This window comes from Charadrius vociferus, unplaced genomic scaffold (genome assembly GCF_000708025.1).
Source record: "Charadrius vociferus isolate BGI_N301 unplaced genomic scaffold, ASM70802v2 scaffold190, whole genome shotgun sequence".
Lineage (NCBI taxonomy): Eukaryota > Metazoa > Chordata > Aves > Charadriiformes > Charadriidae > Charadrius > Charadrius vociferus.
This window is the reverse complement of record NW_009646608.1, coordinates 2530748-2545402: the sequence shown is the minus strand read 5'-3', so window position 1 is coordinate 2545402 and position 14655 is coordinate 2530748. Positions and strand designations below refer to the sequence as shown.

General features: G+C 37.9%; 1 protein-coding gene across 3 annotated transcripts in view; it reads left to right on the top strand.

Moving 5' to 3' along the window:
• MEF2A (myocyte enhancer factor 2A) overlaps nt 1–14655 on the top strand; it is a 53419-nt gene extending 38764 nt beyond the window's left edge. For all 3 annotated transcript variants that reach the window (XM_009887053.1, XM_009887045.1, XM_009887038.1), the window contains 5 exons: nt 1867–2057; nt 7346–7472; nt 12132–12258; nt 12763–12889; nt 12933–14655. In XM_009887053.1, coding sequence (XP_009885355.1) covers nt 1867–2057; nt 7346–7472; nt 12132–12258; nt 12763–12889; nt 12933–13127 — 767 coding nt within the window. In that variant the 3' untranslated portion in view covers nt 13128–14655. The remainder of the gene's footprint in view (nt 1–1866; nt 2058–7345; nt 7473–12131; nt 12259–12762; nt 12890–12932) is intronic.

Sequence of the window (14655 nt, the reverse complement as noted above, 5' to 3'; positions counted from 1 at the left end):
CAAAAAGTTCTTTCTTCTTTCTGCTGTGTTCCTTCTTTCCGCCATAACTTCTGAGTTAAATGGTAGAATTCTCAGAAAATGTATTCCTATACCTCCCATACAAATGCTTCAGGAAAATAAGAAATTAGAGTAACTCCTCCTTGCTCTGTTAGCCTTGAAGAACTCCAGGGACATACCAGATCATCTAATATGTCAGATGGCTTTTGGCCAGTAAGAAATCCACAAAGAAAGTAAATCCCAAATTTGAAATCTTGGCTTTAAAGTTGTGAATTTACTGCTCATCCATATGTGAACGAGAATACTGTGGTTGTAAATGCCAGATTAGTAAGTTCTACTTACTTACAATTTTTTTCTTTAAAAATATTTAGCAGTAACTGAGTATCCAAAAGACCTTTATAAAACTCAGTAGAATATCTTCAGATCAGCACAAGAGCTTTGTTATAATTCTTACATTAATCTTTGCTTTTTCCCTTTCTAAACTGATAAAACAATATGTAGGGTTCCATTTATGGTGGACAGGGAAAAGCAGAGGACTGCATCTGGCAGTTCCCCCCTGTGTAAGAAGGATCGGTAGTAACGGAGGAGGGGGCTTCCTCGTTAGCACCCCGTGAATTGACACCTGGGCTCTCAACGTAGACACTAGCCAAGTATCTTACCAGTACCGGTCACCTTCATGAAGTGTGCTGTTACTGATACATGTTATCGTTCTTCATTCTTGCTAACCTTTTAAAGGCATTAAAAATTTTGCTGAAGAAGGTAGAATGTGACACTGACAACTTTCTTATTTTAATTGCTTTTAGATTAATGTGTACTTAATGTAATAAAATTGGATTGGGCATAGGGGCCTATTCAAATTAGAATAATAATACAAAATTTGTGCCAGTGTGGCACTACAGGCCATTAGAAGAGGAGACAGTGAACTTTGTGTAATAGACCTTTCCCTGAAGTGTGACTATAAAGGCCGCTTTCAGAACTGCAGTGTTAGTGTAAACATAATCTTACTATGAATTGTATTATTTATACGCACACATACACAAGTTCTGTAGTGTGAACTATAGGGTTCCCTGTTGTGAAATTCCCTTGCTTAACAGCTTTTTTTCATTTGCAGCTGAATAAGGTGTGTGTATTTTGGGAATTGTTGCTATAAATATGATAAAATTATTGGAATGTGGCTTTAATTTTTTTCTGAGAAATATATTTTTAGTTAACATGATTGGGGCTTTTGTCAGTAGAAGCCAGGACCTGGAGGCTTTGGCTTGTCTAATTTTACTTAGAATATCAGGAGTAAGGTAGAGGAGGATCTGCATAAACTAAATCAATGGGCATAAATGATGTGTATATCTGTGTCCAGAGCTTGGAATGACTGAAATTAATTTTATTCGAGAACAGATACTGGAGTCCTGCAGATTTTGACAATATTTGAATAATACATTTTAGAAATAGAGACTTTAAGAGGTAATGTTTATTCTCACGGGCATCAATTCTGTGTAGCTCATGTTCTGTGGGGGCAGGGATGAAGTGGGGTTGTGCAAAAGCACATACTTTTTTGCAAGCTCAGCCTGGAGGAACTTCAAAGGGCAAAATAAAAAAGCACAACAGATGTTATTAGAAACAGTTCTTTGACAATATGCTCTCCTCAGCGTTTAAGCTGCCACAGTGTGCCCTTGAGGTGATATTACCTTTACATATTGATCTTCTGATGAAATCGAGTTTTGTTTGTTCGATTATTCAATACTGTGCCTCTTGTGAGAAGTCTGTTGTTGGAAGTTTTACAAAAGAAATATTTCGTAATTTGTACATGTGCACCAAACTTCTGTATTGCTTCTTTTCTCCAGTCTTACAGTACATTTGTTTTTTCTCTTTCAGGAAATGGGTTTGTGAATTCTCGAGCTTCACCAAGTCTGCTCGGAACTACTGGTGGTGGGAACAGCTTGGGCAAAGTCATGCCTACAAAGTCTCCACCTCCACCTGGAGGCGGTAATCTTGGAATGAACAACCGCAAACCCGACCTCCGTGTTGTCATCCCACCCTCCAGCAAGGGTATGATGCCACCATTGGTAAGTTAAAACATTTGTGCTGTGACTGGCTTTGTGAAAAATGAAGTGTTCTGTCCACATGCACAGGGAGAAATCTCATCTGCTTACCATAGGTTAGGGTAATAGAAAGGTGTTTGTATTCTGAAATTTCACTATTGAAAATCTAAGTTATAAGTTATTACCTTGGGAGAAATTAAATTTGTAAGGAATCTTTTTTTAACAGCGTAAAATAGTAAAAGTGTAAAATTGTAAAAATAGCAGTCTGACCTAAATGCAGTTAGAGTGCAATCCTAGAGACATAGGTTGGGATTTTGTTTTGATTTAACATCTCACTGACTTCGTACCGAGAACTTTGTTGGTTTGGAGGATGTGGGTTTTAAAAAGGGTTATGCATTATTCCGTGGAGGAATGGCTGATCTTATTGGTGATGTGAACTGTATTAACGTGCCCTAAAGCACACTTTGTACCTGTTTTTCCTGGGTCATAATGGTTGTGGGATGTAAAATGTAACTTCAGTGGTAATGATGGTCTGAGAGCAACACTTGTTTGATGTGGCGTGCTGGAATGCAATCTTGTGTGTCCTATGGTGTATGTCATGTCTTCAATGAAGGCATAAAAGAGTAACAAGGATGAGGCTCAGTTCCTATTTGTGTACTTTTCAATACTACTGTGCAGTTTGGCATGTTGGTAGTAATGTTTGTTCAGCCTAGATTTGGAATAGCACACAAGTTTCGTGTCAGGCATGAGGCAACCACAGCATTGAGACAGGAACAGGTCTTTCAGGAAGAGTTACTCTGTTTTTCCTTTAAGTTGGTTGGCCAGATCCTTTGGTCTTAGTCTTTCACCGTCATGTAGAAATTTTAAACATCTATGTGTACATTTTCTGTTTTCTGTATATGGAAGAATGGAACCATAACCAAGAGTAGCAGGATATAAACAACACGAGTACTCTCTGTATAATTCATATTTGTTTTTAAGATACCGCAAGTGCTTATATTTGTTACTGGTATTCATGATGAATAATGAACAATTAATCCAAGTAACAAAAGCTATAATTATCCTCAGAGTAAATGATTCTTGAAGTTTTAGGTTGTGTTTTTTTTTCTAGGAATACTGAAGTGTAGAAGACATAGGAAATACACTGGCTGATTATTAAAGTGAAAATTATGCTTTTAAATTAATTAGAAATAGATACAAGAGGAGGATCTTGTTAGTGCAGTTGTCCTGATGTTAGTAGCGTACAGTACCTATTTACTGTTGTGTTGTTAAGAACAATGTAATATTCAATTTAGGTTTTGTCTGTCTTTTTGAGGAAATAGGAAAGAGATTTCAGAGTAGAGATGCTGGAATGGTGTGATGGTTGTGTGTGAAAAATACTTTGTTACTGAGCTGGATGTTTATTGGATCTGTCCAGCCAGAAACTGCTGTGCTCTTTACATCTGTTGTCAATGTGTAGCTGTGTCCTTGGTCTAACTAAGCTCTTTCTGCATGAATCTTGCAAAAGCGTGTGTTCTGTCAGTATGGTGTTTTTTAACTGACCCAAACTATGTAAAGTATACCCTAGTAGTTTTATTTACAGCATCAGGTGGAAAATTCACGTTACTAATTAAAATATATAAAAACTGTGAAGCACAAAAGTGACTTTTTCTTTCATTTTTGAAAGCAATGCTATTTTTAGTAACTGTGTTATCCCTCTTGTTTGCTGAGTACAGTCGGAGGAGGATGAATTGGAGTTGGTGAGTTTGGGCTACTGTTTGATGAGAGAGAGCAAGATGCTAAAAGTGTCTTTTACTACAGTTTTTTAACTGTAGTTTCATTACATATTTTAAATAATTCCAGTGTTCCCTTGGTAGCAGACAAAAATACATTTGTTTTATCAAACTCAAAACCCGACCAAGTTGAAAACACATCCAAAGTCTAGTGCTTTCCATTTGTAAACTTTTTTTTTCCCTGAAAATATTTCTGTTTTTCTTGGAGGGAACATTGGAAAAGAGCCGTACAGAGTAACTGTCCATGTGTATAGGATATTTAATGTCTGTTAATATAAATAACCATTTATCCCCTAAATTCTTGGAATAGTTTTAGAAAGTGGCTTCACTCATTAAGTTCTTCACATCGTAACACAAGACCTGTATTACTTCTCTTATTTTCAAGGAGATTACATCATTGCTGGTGAGGTCACCTTTTTGGAGTTTAGAATTATTTCATCCTGCTTGAGATTATCAAACCACAGGGGTGTTCCCTGTTTACCAAAAGGAATAGAGAATTGCAAATGAATAATTCTACCTTTTTCCACTGGAAAGATATTCTGCTTTTGAAAGGAAGCTCTTGGGATTTGTGTGTTTTCTATTTTTTCCAGAAGGTTTTAACCTTTGGCATTCTGTCTGGAAAATAACGTAAGGCTAAAATAATTCGTAACTTATTTTTGGAGCAATTTGCAAATTGTTTAGCTGCTGTAGCACAAACCATGCAGAAGATGCTGCATCAGAGTGCGATTGTAAAGATACACAAAGTCTGCCTATTACATACCTTGATTTGGATTTGAACATGGACCTGTTGCTAATACAAGGCTCTAATTGCATGAAAGCATGGAAAATGTAGTGGTTTAGATATATTTCTTGATGAATGCATGCTGTTGGTTGATTTTTACCTTAAACATGAGCAATAGATTTACAAAAGTAAGGGAAAATTATTTCTGAAATCAGTACTCAAGTTTTTACGGTTTATTGGAGTGACTTGCAGTTATCATGCATGTTCCTCTCCCCTTTATAGAGGAGCGTCTGGTTTACAGTGCAAGAAATCGAGCTTTAATTCCACGTAAAAACACTTAATCAAACTAGCATTGCAATTGGAATTATGCAAAAGCACTTGAGTTAAGGCATTCCTACCTGCTAAAAATTGCTATGCTCTTTGCAGTGTGAAATAGTGTGACTTGCTGAAGGCGGGTGGATTTACGGATACAGTGTGAAGCGTGGGCCCTCTAGTGGTTTTAAAAACTGGGCTCATCTGTTAGGAGAAGAAAGCTCACCCAAAGAAAATGTAGTAGTGTCTTCCTCCAAGGTGGTAAAGAAATAGCAACTATACCTGCAATATTTTGCTAATTTCTGATGCTAATTCCAGTGCTAGAAAGCAGTTCCAAATCATGTCTGTGAACATTCATTCTGTGTGGTTGGAACTGAGCACTGAATATGAGAAACAGATAGGAACAGAAGCAAAACATGAAAGAAAGAGATGTTACTACTATAATTTGCACCAGTTTAAAAAATAATTTAAAAATTCCTGGAAGTTGTCATGAATCTTTGGCTGAATCTCTGAGTACAACAAATACTACACATCTAAATATTTCTTAGTGTCTTTGTATGGCTGAGTCTTCGGGAATTATATTCAGAAATAAATTACCTCAGAAAACCACCTTTATTAGCCACTCAAAAAAAAAATAAAAAAAAAAATCCCATGGGGAAATCCTTTGGTCTGGATTGTTTCCCAGTATACTCCTCTAACTTTTCCATTATACAGTAATCCCAACTTCATAGGCTGCCATCCAAGAAAGCTTTGGAAAAAGGTCAATTCCTGACAGATACAAAAATCTGCTCTAATAACATAACTTTATGCCAGATAAAGTTGGGCTAATGGAGATTTTCAGAAGTATATAAGTGATTTAAAGGGATAAATTACACAGAAAATCAGTGGGACTTTCCCTGGCAGCTCTGAAGCAGAGTGGGTATATCTGCTGAACGAATGCCAGAGCGCCTCCAAATCCTTACAAAGCTCACAGGTGGGCTTTCAACAGCAGCCAGACAAAACAGAGATCAGAAACTGGTAGCTAGTAGAAGATAGTAGCTAATTTTAACGTGGTAGCTGTGGTACACCTTTTTCTTTAAATTGGAAAGATACAGGCCAAGGATGGATAGCCCTCAATTCATCTTCATAAGTTTAAAATCGAAGAGAGCCGTGTTTCTGCACCTGCTCATTCCGTTATTGTCAAGGGAATCATGCATTTTTAATACTGCTCGCTCTCTCAAGATCAGAGTGGAGAAAAAGAAATTCAGTGCTGCAGATATTGAAATACTTGTATACCTGTCTGAAATTAGGAAAAAGTAAGTAGTGGCTTCAATCTTTTAAAGCTAGGAGATGGAACTCTACCAAATAGATGAAAAACTGCTACTTTTGTAAGCAAATATTTTTTCAGAAATAGAGGGCACCTTGCTTTAAAAATATATTTTCAGCAGTTTGAAATCTAGCTGCCTTAATTGGGAATGGTTCTGTAAAAATGTAGAAATAAAGAATGTAGAGACTTCTGCTACTTCTAATATTTCAAAGACTAATGTACATAAAAATAAGTATCTGTTATTTAAAAATTAAAAATTGAGCATTTCCTGTTCTTGACAGTATCTGGCATGGCTAAATGGCGTTGAACTTCAGACTTAGAAGAAAGATTTAAAGTTGCCTCCATGAAGAGTAGTACGTTCTGTGACAGAGCAGCTTTGCTGTCTTGTGGTAGTCACCACAGTGTTTAATACAACGTTTTCTAAACAGCAAATTTGGCCGAAGAGCTTAATTTGAGTGATAGGTTTGCTACAGATGCTCATTCTGTTATTAAAAAGCCACCTCGTGCCTACAGTTAGAATAGATAATCTGAGACAATCTAGTTTAGCTATTTTTCCTGTCAAAAAGCAGAGTTGCTCTGTGTGAACTCGAATGTCACTTGCTTTGAAATGTATGTGTATTATAACAAGTACTCTCTCAGTTTCTCAGGAACCATGGGAACAGCAAGATTATTTTATCACTGAGGTCCTATAAACACAAATTTAGAAGATCTCTGTGTTCCTTTCAGGACAGGTGTAGTCAGCACAGTGTCAAAACTGGCAGCTAAAATTTTGAAAATTGAATAAACAACTGGGAAGTGGGAGACTTTGGAACTGCATCTCACCATCTGCACTAAAACCCTTTCAAAAAGTGGGACTAAAAAACTCTTAAATCACTTTAACTTCTGAGAATTTTTATGTATATCTCTAAGAAATGGCATTTATTTTTATGTCCTACAACTCTAACACCATTGAAATCTGCATGCACGGGAAGTGGAGCAGTGAGTCGTAATTAATTTTTCATTTCAGTTTGCCGAGATCATTTTGGTTGTCGTGAAATGTTTTGGCTTGTTAAAAAAAATCTGTCCTGACAAAAGGATGTATTTGTGACTAAAATGTAAAGCAAAGAAACACATTTTAATTGAATGCTACTTTTATATTAGCACTTGATTTTCTATTGTTGTAACAGATATCACAAGACATGTTATTTTTAATCATTTATAGAATACCCAAAGGATAAGTAGTTCTCAGTCTACACAGCCTCTTGCTACCCCTGTGGTCTCCGTGACAACTCCAAGCTTGCCCCCGCAGGGACTGGTGTACTCGGCCATGCCTACTGCCTACAACACTGGTAAGCATTGTCTTTGATAAGTGGCTTGATTTGTCAGATGCACAAGGCTTTTGTGATTCATAAGCCCAGCAAATTTGCATTTCTGTGACACTTCACTTTATTCTCCTATACAGTTCAAATGAAGGCTCTTATTCATCAGAAATGAGCCTTTAGCTTGTAAAATGCGTAAATGTTGAGACTTTTATGTTGAGACTGAGGAAGAAGCTTTCAGTCAGGTTGTGCACAGCTGAATACAGAGAGACACAGTGAAATGCATTGCTTATAGCAGTAGTAGTCAAGCTGTCCATCTGAGAACGGAAATGTCTCTCGCATTTAAGCAATAGTTGATACTTCAGAGCGTACTGTCCCTTTTGTTCTGCTCTGCTCAGTTCCAACAGCAGGGGGGAATCAGATTCTACAGGGGCTTTCAATTTACAAGAAAGCGCAGATGTACAAAACCCAGACAGGGCCTTCTCCTCTTCAGTAGTTTTATCGAGAGTGAGGTGGGGACTCATGGGAAGGCATTGTCAGCAGTTCACCATTGCAAGTCTCCATTATCTGAAGGACCTTAAAACTACTCTTTGTCCAAGATGGATATGACGCGAGGGATTTGGTCATACAAGTGATAATTGGTTTGCCAGTTTGGAAAGTAGTTCATGATGTGGTGCCTCCTACTTCGTCTCCACACATATAGAGTTAATTTTGACTTCAATCTCAAGGTTCTCTTATTTGTTAGCAGACCCTGTATGTAATCAGTGAAGGAATTTTTTTAATTGAAAGGCTGCAGTCTCGATGGTGTCAAGTTGATGACTGTTGATCCGTGATGTATAGTTAAATTTTCAAATGCACCTGCAGAGAAACTACCTTGCAGATAAGTGTCAATACATTTTGTAAGTCAGAGTTAAAACAGCTATTGGTTAAAATCAAAAAGGAAAACAACAGAAATAATTCCCCAGTTGGCTGTTCTTTTTAGGTGAAGACTAGTTAAGGTGTTCAAATGTAAGTGCTGTAATTTGTTAAAACAGGCGTTTCTGAAAGGGGGCGACCACTGTTGGCAGTTGCTTCTCTCTTTTGCAGTGGTAGGTCTTAGGCACTGAGCTACAGTAGAGAGCTTCCATTTCTAGCTGCTCCACACTGCCTCTCTGGCTAGATAGAAGAGCCTGAGGGTGTTCTCTTCTTTCTATGAATATAGGGAGGTCCATACGTCCAGTAGAGGAGATTCCCCAGTAGCATCTCTTCCCTGGAACTAATGTTCTTACTCTTGTGCAAAGGTCAGGACAAACGGAAAAAAACCAACCAACCTTCAAGGTGTGTAGGAAATGGCCAAAGCCTGAGTGGTACAGAGGTTTTGTAATTGTTTTCATTTTCTGCAAGTCTATAATGTTGGAAGATGGAATAGATAAAGTAACCATCCATTTATAATAATTTCTGCCTCCCAAAAGATGGGATTTTATGAGTTTTCTACACTTTTTTAGCTTTGAAAGTCTTCACTACAGTTTTTAGTTCAGACTTTTAGCCATCTTCCAGCCAAACAACTCGCATCTTTTTGTATTTGTATCTTTTTTGTGTTAATGTGCTCATTAACTGACATTTTTTACCCTTCAGCCACTTTGTGCGTTGCTTTGCCTCGGAGGCCCCCGGACAGTTATTGGCACGTTTGATGTTTGCATTTTAGAGGGACTGTGTAGTCATCAGCTATAGTAGATATTTATACTGTGGTAGCACCCAACTAAATTGTTGTACCTTTATGCAAATAATCACTACCCTGAGGGGGGTGTTGTGGTTTGGGCAGGACTGGCCAATGAAAACGACGTCTAAAGAAATTAATGAAGGAGGAGATGGGGCTGCAATAACAGTATGATGAGCAGAGTGAGGAATTGTGCTTGGTGACTTAGTTTTGGATTATAAACTTCAGTGTGAATTTGCTGGACATAGAGATCTTGGTTTGATGCTTGCCACAAAGATTGTTTATATATTGCAGTTAATGGCTGTTTAAAGTAAACAAATACTTCTGGTCCCTGCTCAGAAGACCCACATTGAGTTGTACTTGTCACCTAATAAATCCCGTTCTCTTGTGCAGTCTGATGCTGTTTTGGGAAGCAGTGTTGTGTGTGTCCCTCATCCAGAATAACCTCTAAGCTGACAGCTAAAATACCGCAAAGACGAAAGGGGCTGTAGTCTGAATCTCAGGAAGCAGCAAAGACAATTGAAACTGGTGTCCTATGCAATGGACAAGTGCTGTTATCACTGGGGTATGATTTTAAAAACCAGCCCATTTCCTTTGATAATGCAGTAATTTGTGAAAAGCTTTTAGTCTTTTGTGTTTTTCAGACACTTTAAAATTGTTTCTATTAGATTGAGCCTTTCAGGGGATTTGCAAAAAGAAATTTGATGTTGAAACCAAATTGTCATCTGGGTATTCTCAGGGTAGTCACCACTTGCGTAACAACTTCAGTTTTGCAGTTCAAGGACTAAGATAAAATTTAGATACCTAAATTGTTTTTCTGGATTGAAAGGGTTTGGGTTTTTTTTCAGGGATGGAAGGGCTAGATTCATCTCTTAGATCCTTAATTAAATTGTTGGATATCAGTTTTGCACAAATATTTTATATAATTTGTTTTTCTGGAGAAGTATTCTTTCTGCAGTTTACTGGAGGAGGGGCCGGAATGGACTGAGTTACTTGTTCTAAAACACTTTAGGCATTTTTGAAGAATATTCAAACCCCACAGAGATCGGTTAAATAGTAACTTACGCTTGAGCAGAGCATATCTAGCCATACATTATATTACTGGCTTTAGGTGAGTTATTTTGCAAAGGCACAAACTTCAAAGGTATCTTGTTGTTAGGGTCACAGCAGTAATGGGTTTCCATGACATAGAAGGTGCTCTTGTCTGTATGACTTACCCATCTTGCATCAAGCCGCTCCTGCTTTTACTGCTAGCAGATATATGATTATTTAGGGAAATGATAACACAGCTAATTGTGCAGTGGCATATGTATTCTTTGGAAAAGTATCTCCTCAAACCCCTGTCATCAGACACATTCTGTTTAAATTATCAGAAGTTAATTGTCCATTATCATAAAAGCTGTAATTGCAAAGGAAAAAAAATACATGGAAACCGAATTCCTATAAACATTTTATTCAGGTCTGCTCTTACAGCAATCCCATCGGCACGGAATAGTACATCTCGAGTGTTTACATTTACTGCACTTGCAGGTTGTCATAAGTCTGGCTGCTTTGAAGGTTGAGTGCATGTCCTCCTTGTTGGAGGGCGAGTTTTTTTTCTTTCTTAGTCATGCAAAAGGGCTTTGGATTGATCAGCTTGGGAATAATCTTTCTGAATCTGTGCAGAAATACTTGTGAGGGTTTTTCAGAGTGCCAATAAAAATGTCAACTGAGAAGAAATCAAACAAAAAGAAAAGGGCAGCTTAAGTAGCTTCACCTGCTGGGGTGCAGCTGGGGTTCACAAGGTCTTTGGGAAGATTCTTGCAGTGATGCGTATGCGTCTCTGCAAAGCACAATGCCCTGCTGGCACTGGGCTCTCCTTCCTTTGTAGGCTGTTAAAAAGGGAAACCTAGAAGTCGTCGACAGCAAACAAGTTGGTGGATGGGAATGGGAAAATTGTTCAAGAAGAAAGCTTATCTGGAGAGATAAATCATAATGGTGGTGTCATTTTAGAGAGGGTTTTTCAGAACAAAACACTACCGCCACCCCAAAAAAACCCCAAACCAAAAAAACCCCAAATCCTACCAAAGCAAAACACAAATCCTACTTAAACAGAATTTTTGGTTCATCTGCTGGCAGTGTAAATTAAGTTTGGCTGCTAGCATTTTGTCGTGATCTCAAGAGACTAGAAATTATTTTAAGGAAGCTATATTATGAAATAATTAGAAGCAGAGAAGTGTTTGTGGCTTTGTTTTAAAACCTGAAAGAAAAGCATGAGTGATAATGATGAAGTGAAAATAACTTCCCCTGTGTGAATGAAGTGAGAACTGTCTCAGCATTATAGCCTAGCCAAAAGTAACAGCCAGTCACTGACTGTTGGTTAGGAATATATTGTATTTTCTATTACCCATTTCAATTATATTTCTAAATAACTGTACTTTTTGTTCTAAATAAAGAGGCTTCATTTGATAAAGAGATGACAGTTTAATCAGACATAGTATTGAGTGAAGCTGTAGTGTGGAGAGGGAGAATGTGATGCGTTACAGTGGGACTGCACAAACGGAGTGGACAGAGGAGTCAGCAAGGCTCCCAGTTGCAGTCACCTTGATCATACCGTTTCTCAGGCATCCAGCCCATGTGCCTGCATAAAAATGCATAAATATGTTGTACCTGTGGGTTTAGAAGAAGCTATATGAGACAGCAACATGTAGGAATTGGAAGCAGAATGCAAAAAAAAAAAAAAAAAAATAAAAAAAAATCATCATTTGGAGGCTAATGTCCTATTAAGCTTCTTGTGAAGGAAGGAGGACTGCTGCCGGACTTCAGAGTTTTCACGTTTGGACTCCTTTGGGTCACTACTTGCCTTTATTTGTTTTGGGCAGAAAGCCTTTATATTGGGGTGTGTGTGCATGTATTGCATATATTCACTTGTATTTTTATATATATATATATGTATGTATATATAAAAAACATCTGTAAACTACTTTCTTGTTTATTTGTTTTTCCCCTCTTAGATTACTCCTTGACTAGTGCAGACCTGTCTGCCTTGCAGGGATTTAACTCCCCGGGAATGCTGTCCTTAGGGCAGGTGTCTGCCTGGCAGCAGCACCATCTCGGTCCAGCAGCGCTCAGCTCTCTCGTGTAAGTACCTCTGGTGGCGTTACCGTACTGCACCCCCTCGGCAACTTCTGCTGCTTCAAGCGGAATAATCTGCACTGGGGGATATTTAGCACAAGACCATTTTAATTTCTTGTCTGCTGGCGATGGTGTGTGGCCTTTCAGATTTGCTTCTTGGCTGGAAGAGCATTCATGTTTCATGTTGTTTGTCCCTTTTGTCAGTTCGGTCCTCAAGCTGTGTCCCTGCAGGCCCAGGTTCTTCCAGAAGAGTCACCTGCCTGACTAACTTAAATGTTTGGAAATAGGCAATACTTCTGTTTGGTTTTAACTTCTATAAATGCAGTTCAGACCTTTAATTAATGTTTTCTTCAGCTTTGTTTCTTCACGCCAGTAAGCTGCATTTATTTACATACTCATTTTGAGGGTGTTGAACCACAAGACCACACCATCACACAGACACTTGAATTGTCACTTTCTTTTCCCTTTTCGTGTTTTCTTATTTCTGCCTTTTGGTTTTCTTTTTCCCAGTACTGGCAGCCAGCTATCTCAGGGTTCAAATTTATCCATTAATACCAACCAAAACATCAACATAAAATCTGAACCAATTTCACCTCACCGGGACCGTGTAACTCCCTCTGGGTTCCCCCCCCCCCCGGCGCCCGCGCCGCCGGCGCCCCCCCCCGCCGCCGCAGCAGCAGCAGCAGTCGCGGCAGGAGATGGGTCGCTCTCCTGTTGACAGTCTCAGCAGCTCCAGCAGCTCCTACGATGGCAGCGATCGGGAAGACCCAAGAAGTGATTTCCATTCGCCTGTCGTGCTGGGAAGGCCACCGAACTCCGAAGATAGAGAGAGTCCATCGGTAAAACGAATGAGGATGGACACGTGGGTGACATAAACTCGCAGTGTTGCCTCTTCAGTTTTGTGTTCTCAAAATGAACTGTCCTGACATATCTAAATTTATAAATAAGGACATGGAATAAGTATATTTATATGTATATACATACATGCATATATATATCTTCACATGCATATATATGTGCTAGTGTGTGTAGCATACACAGAATCATCAGGCACTTACGACAAACTTCTTGTATAGCTGCAGATGTCCCATGGTAAAATGTAACAGAACAATCCTATAGGTATTGATCTAGTCTGGCACTTACCTGGACTTGTTGTTTTAATAATATAACCTGTTTTGCAAAGAAACCTTGTACCCGCATTATAATCCTACCACACTAGATTGCAGAAACCAAGAGGGCTCGCCTGTAGTAACGTCCCTGTGTGTTTTATTCAAGCTGTATGGTTACTTGTAGTTAAGAAATAATGCTTTGTAGCAGCAGAGCAGTAGAAAAGCAGGAAGAAGAAAGCAATACTGTACATAAAATGACCTTTATATTACCCAACCTGGCATGGGTCTCTATTGCAGAGGGTGCATGGAGAAGGGCTGATGCTATAAGAAATAAAAAAAAACAAAAACAAAAACCCTGTTTTGCACGTGCAAAAAAAAATAGTGTATTGGGTCAAAGAACTGATTTTTTTTAATGAGTGAAAGAGAGACATAGAGAACTCGCATGAAATATTCAGAAAATATTAGCCTAGAAAATAGAACATTAACAAAATAAAATTAATATATTAAGTTATAATTGGAATATGTTTGACAAATTTGTTTTTACGTTCATACCTTTGAAAAATATAGAAACGGATTTTAGCTCATGTATATTTTATATTAAAGAAAACAATACCCTAATGAATTGAAGACTATATATAAAGTTATATACAGTACTTTTGAACACATTCTGCTATGAATTATTTATATAAGCCAAAGCTGTATGTTGTAGCTTTTTTGTAGAGTATAGTTTTATCTTATTTTGACTTTCTAGTTTTTGCTTTCAAAGATGAAAAGGAAAAACTTGCAGGCGGAACCTTGGGGGAAAAATAAGCCATGAACACTTATATGTAAATTTAAATTTGAGCCAAACTCTTTGTGTATATAGCATCCTAAATATATTATCACCTTCGGTGTAAGTACCTATGTATTGTACGTTCACCAGATTAAAAAGTATATTTTTGTGGATTGACGCCAACTTGAAAAAAGGCGAGGTCCTTATTAAGTAGAGTATTCACTGTTTAATATTTACTATTTTGTTAAATATACTGTACTTTCTTTGGATTTTAATTATTATTAATATTATTATCCAGATTTTTCAGAGGGTGTATAAAGGGGTTGTTCCCCTCACTGGTGGTGAATGTGTGCCGTTAAATTGTAATCTCTGTGCTGTATGGTTAAGCTTCATTATACATTTTATATATATGTATATAAATAGCAAAGTGGCAAAAAAAAAAAATAATCCGGTGTTAAGTTCATCCTGCATAAATATAAAAAATCTGTTACAACACATTTTAAGGCATCATTTTAAAGCTGC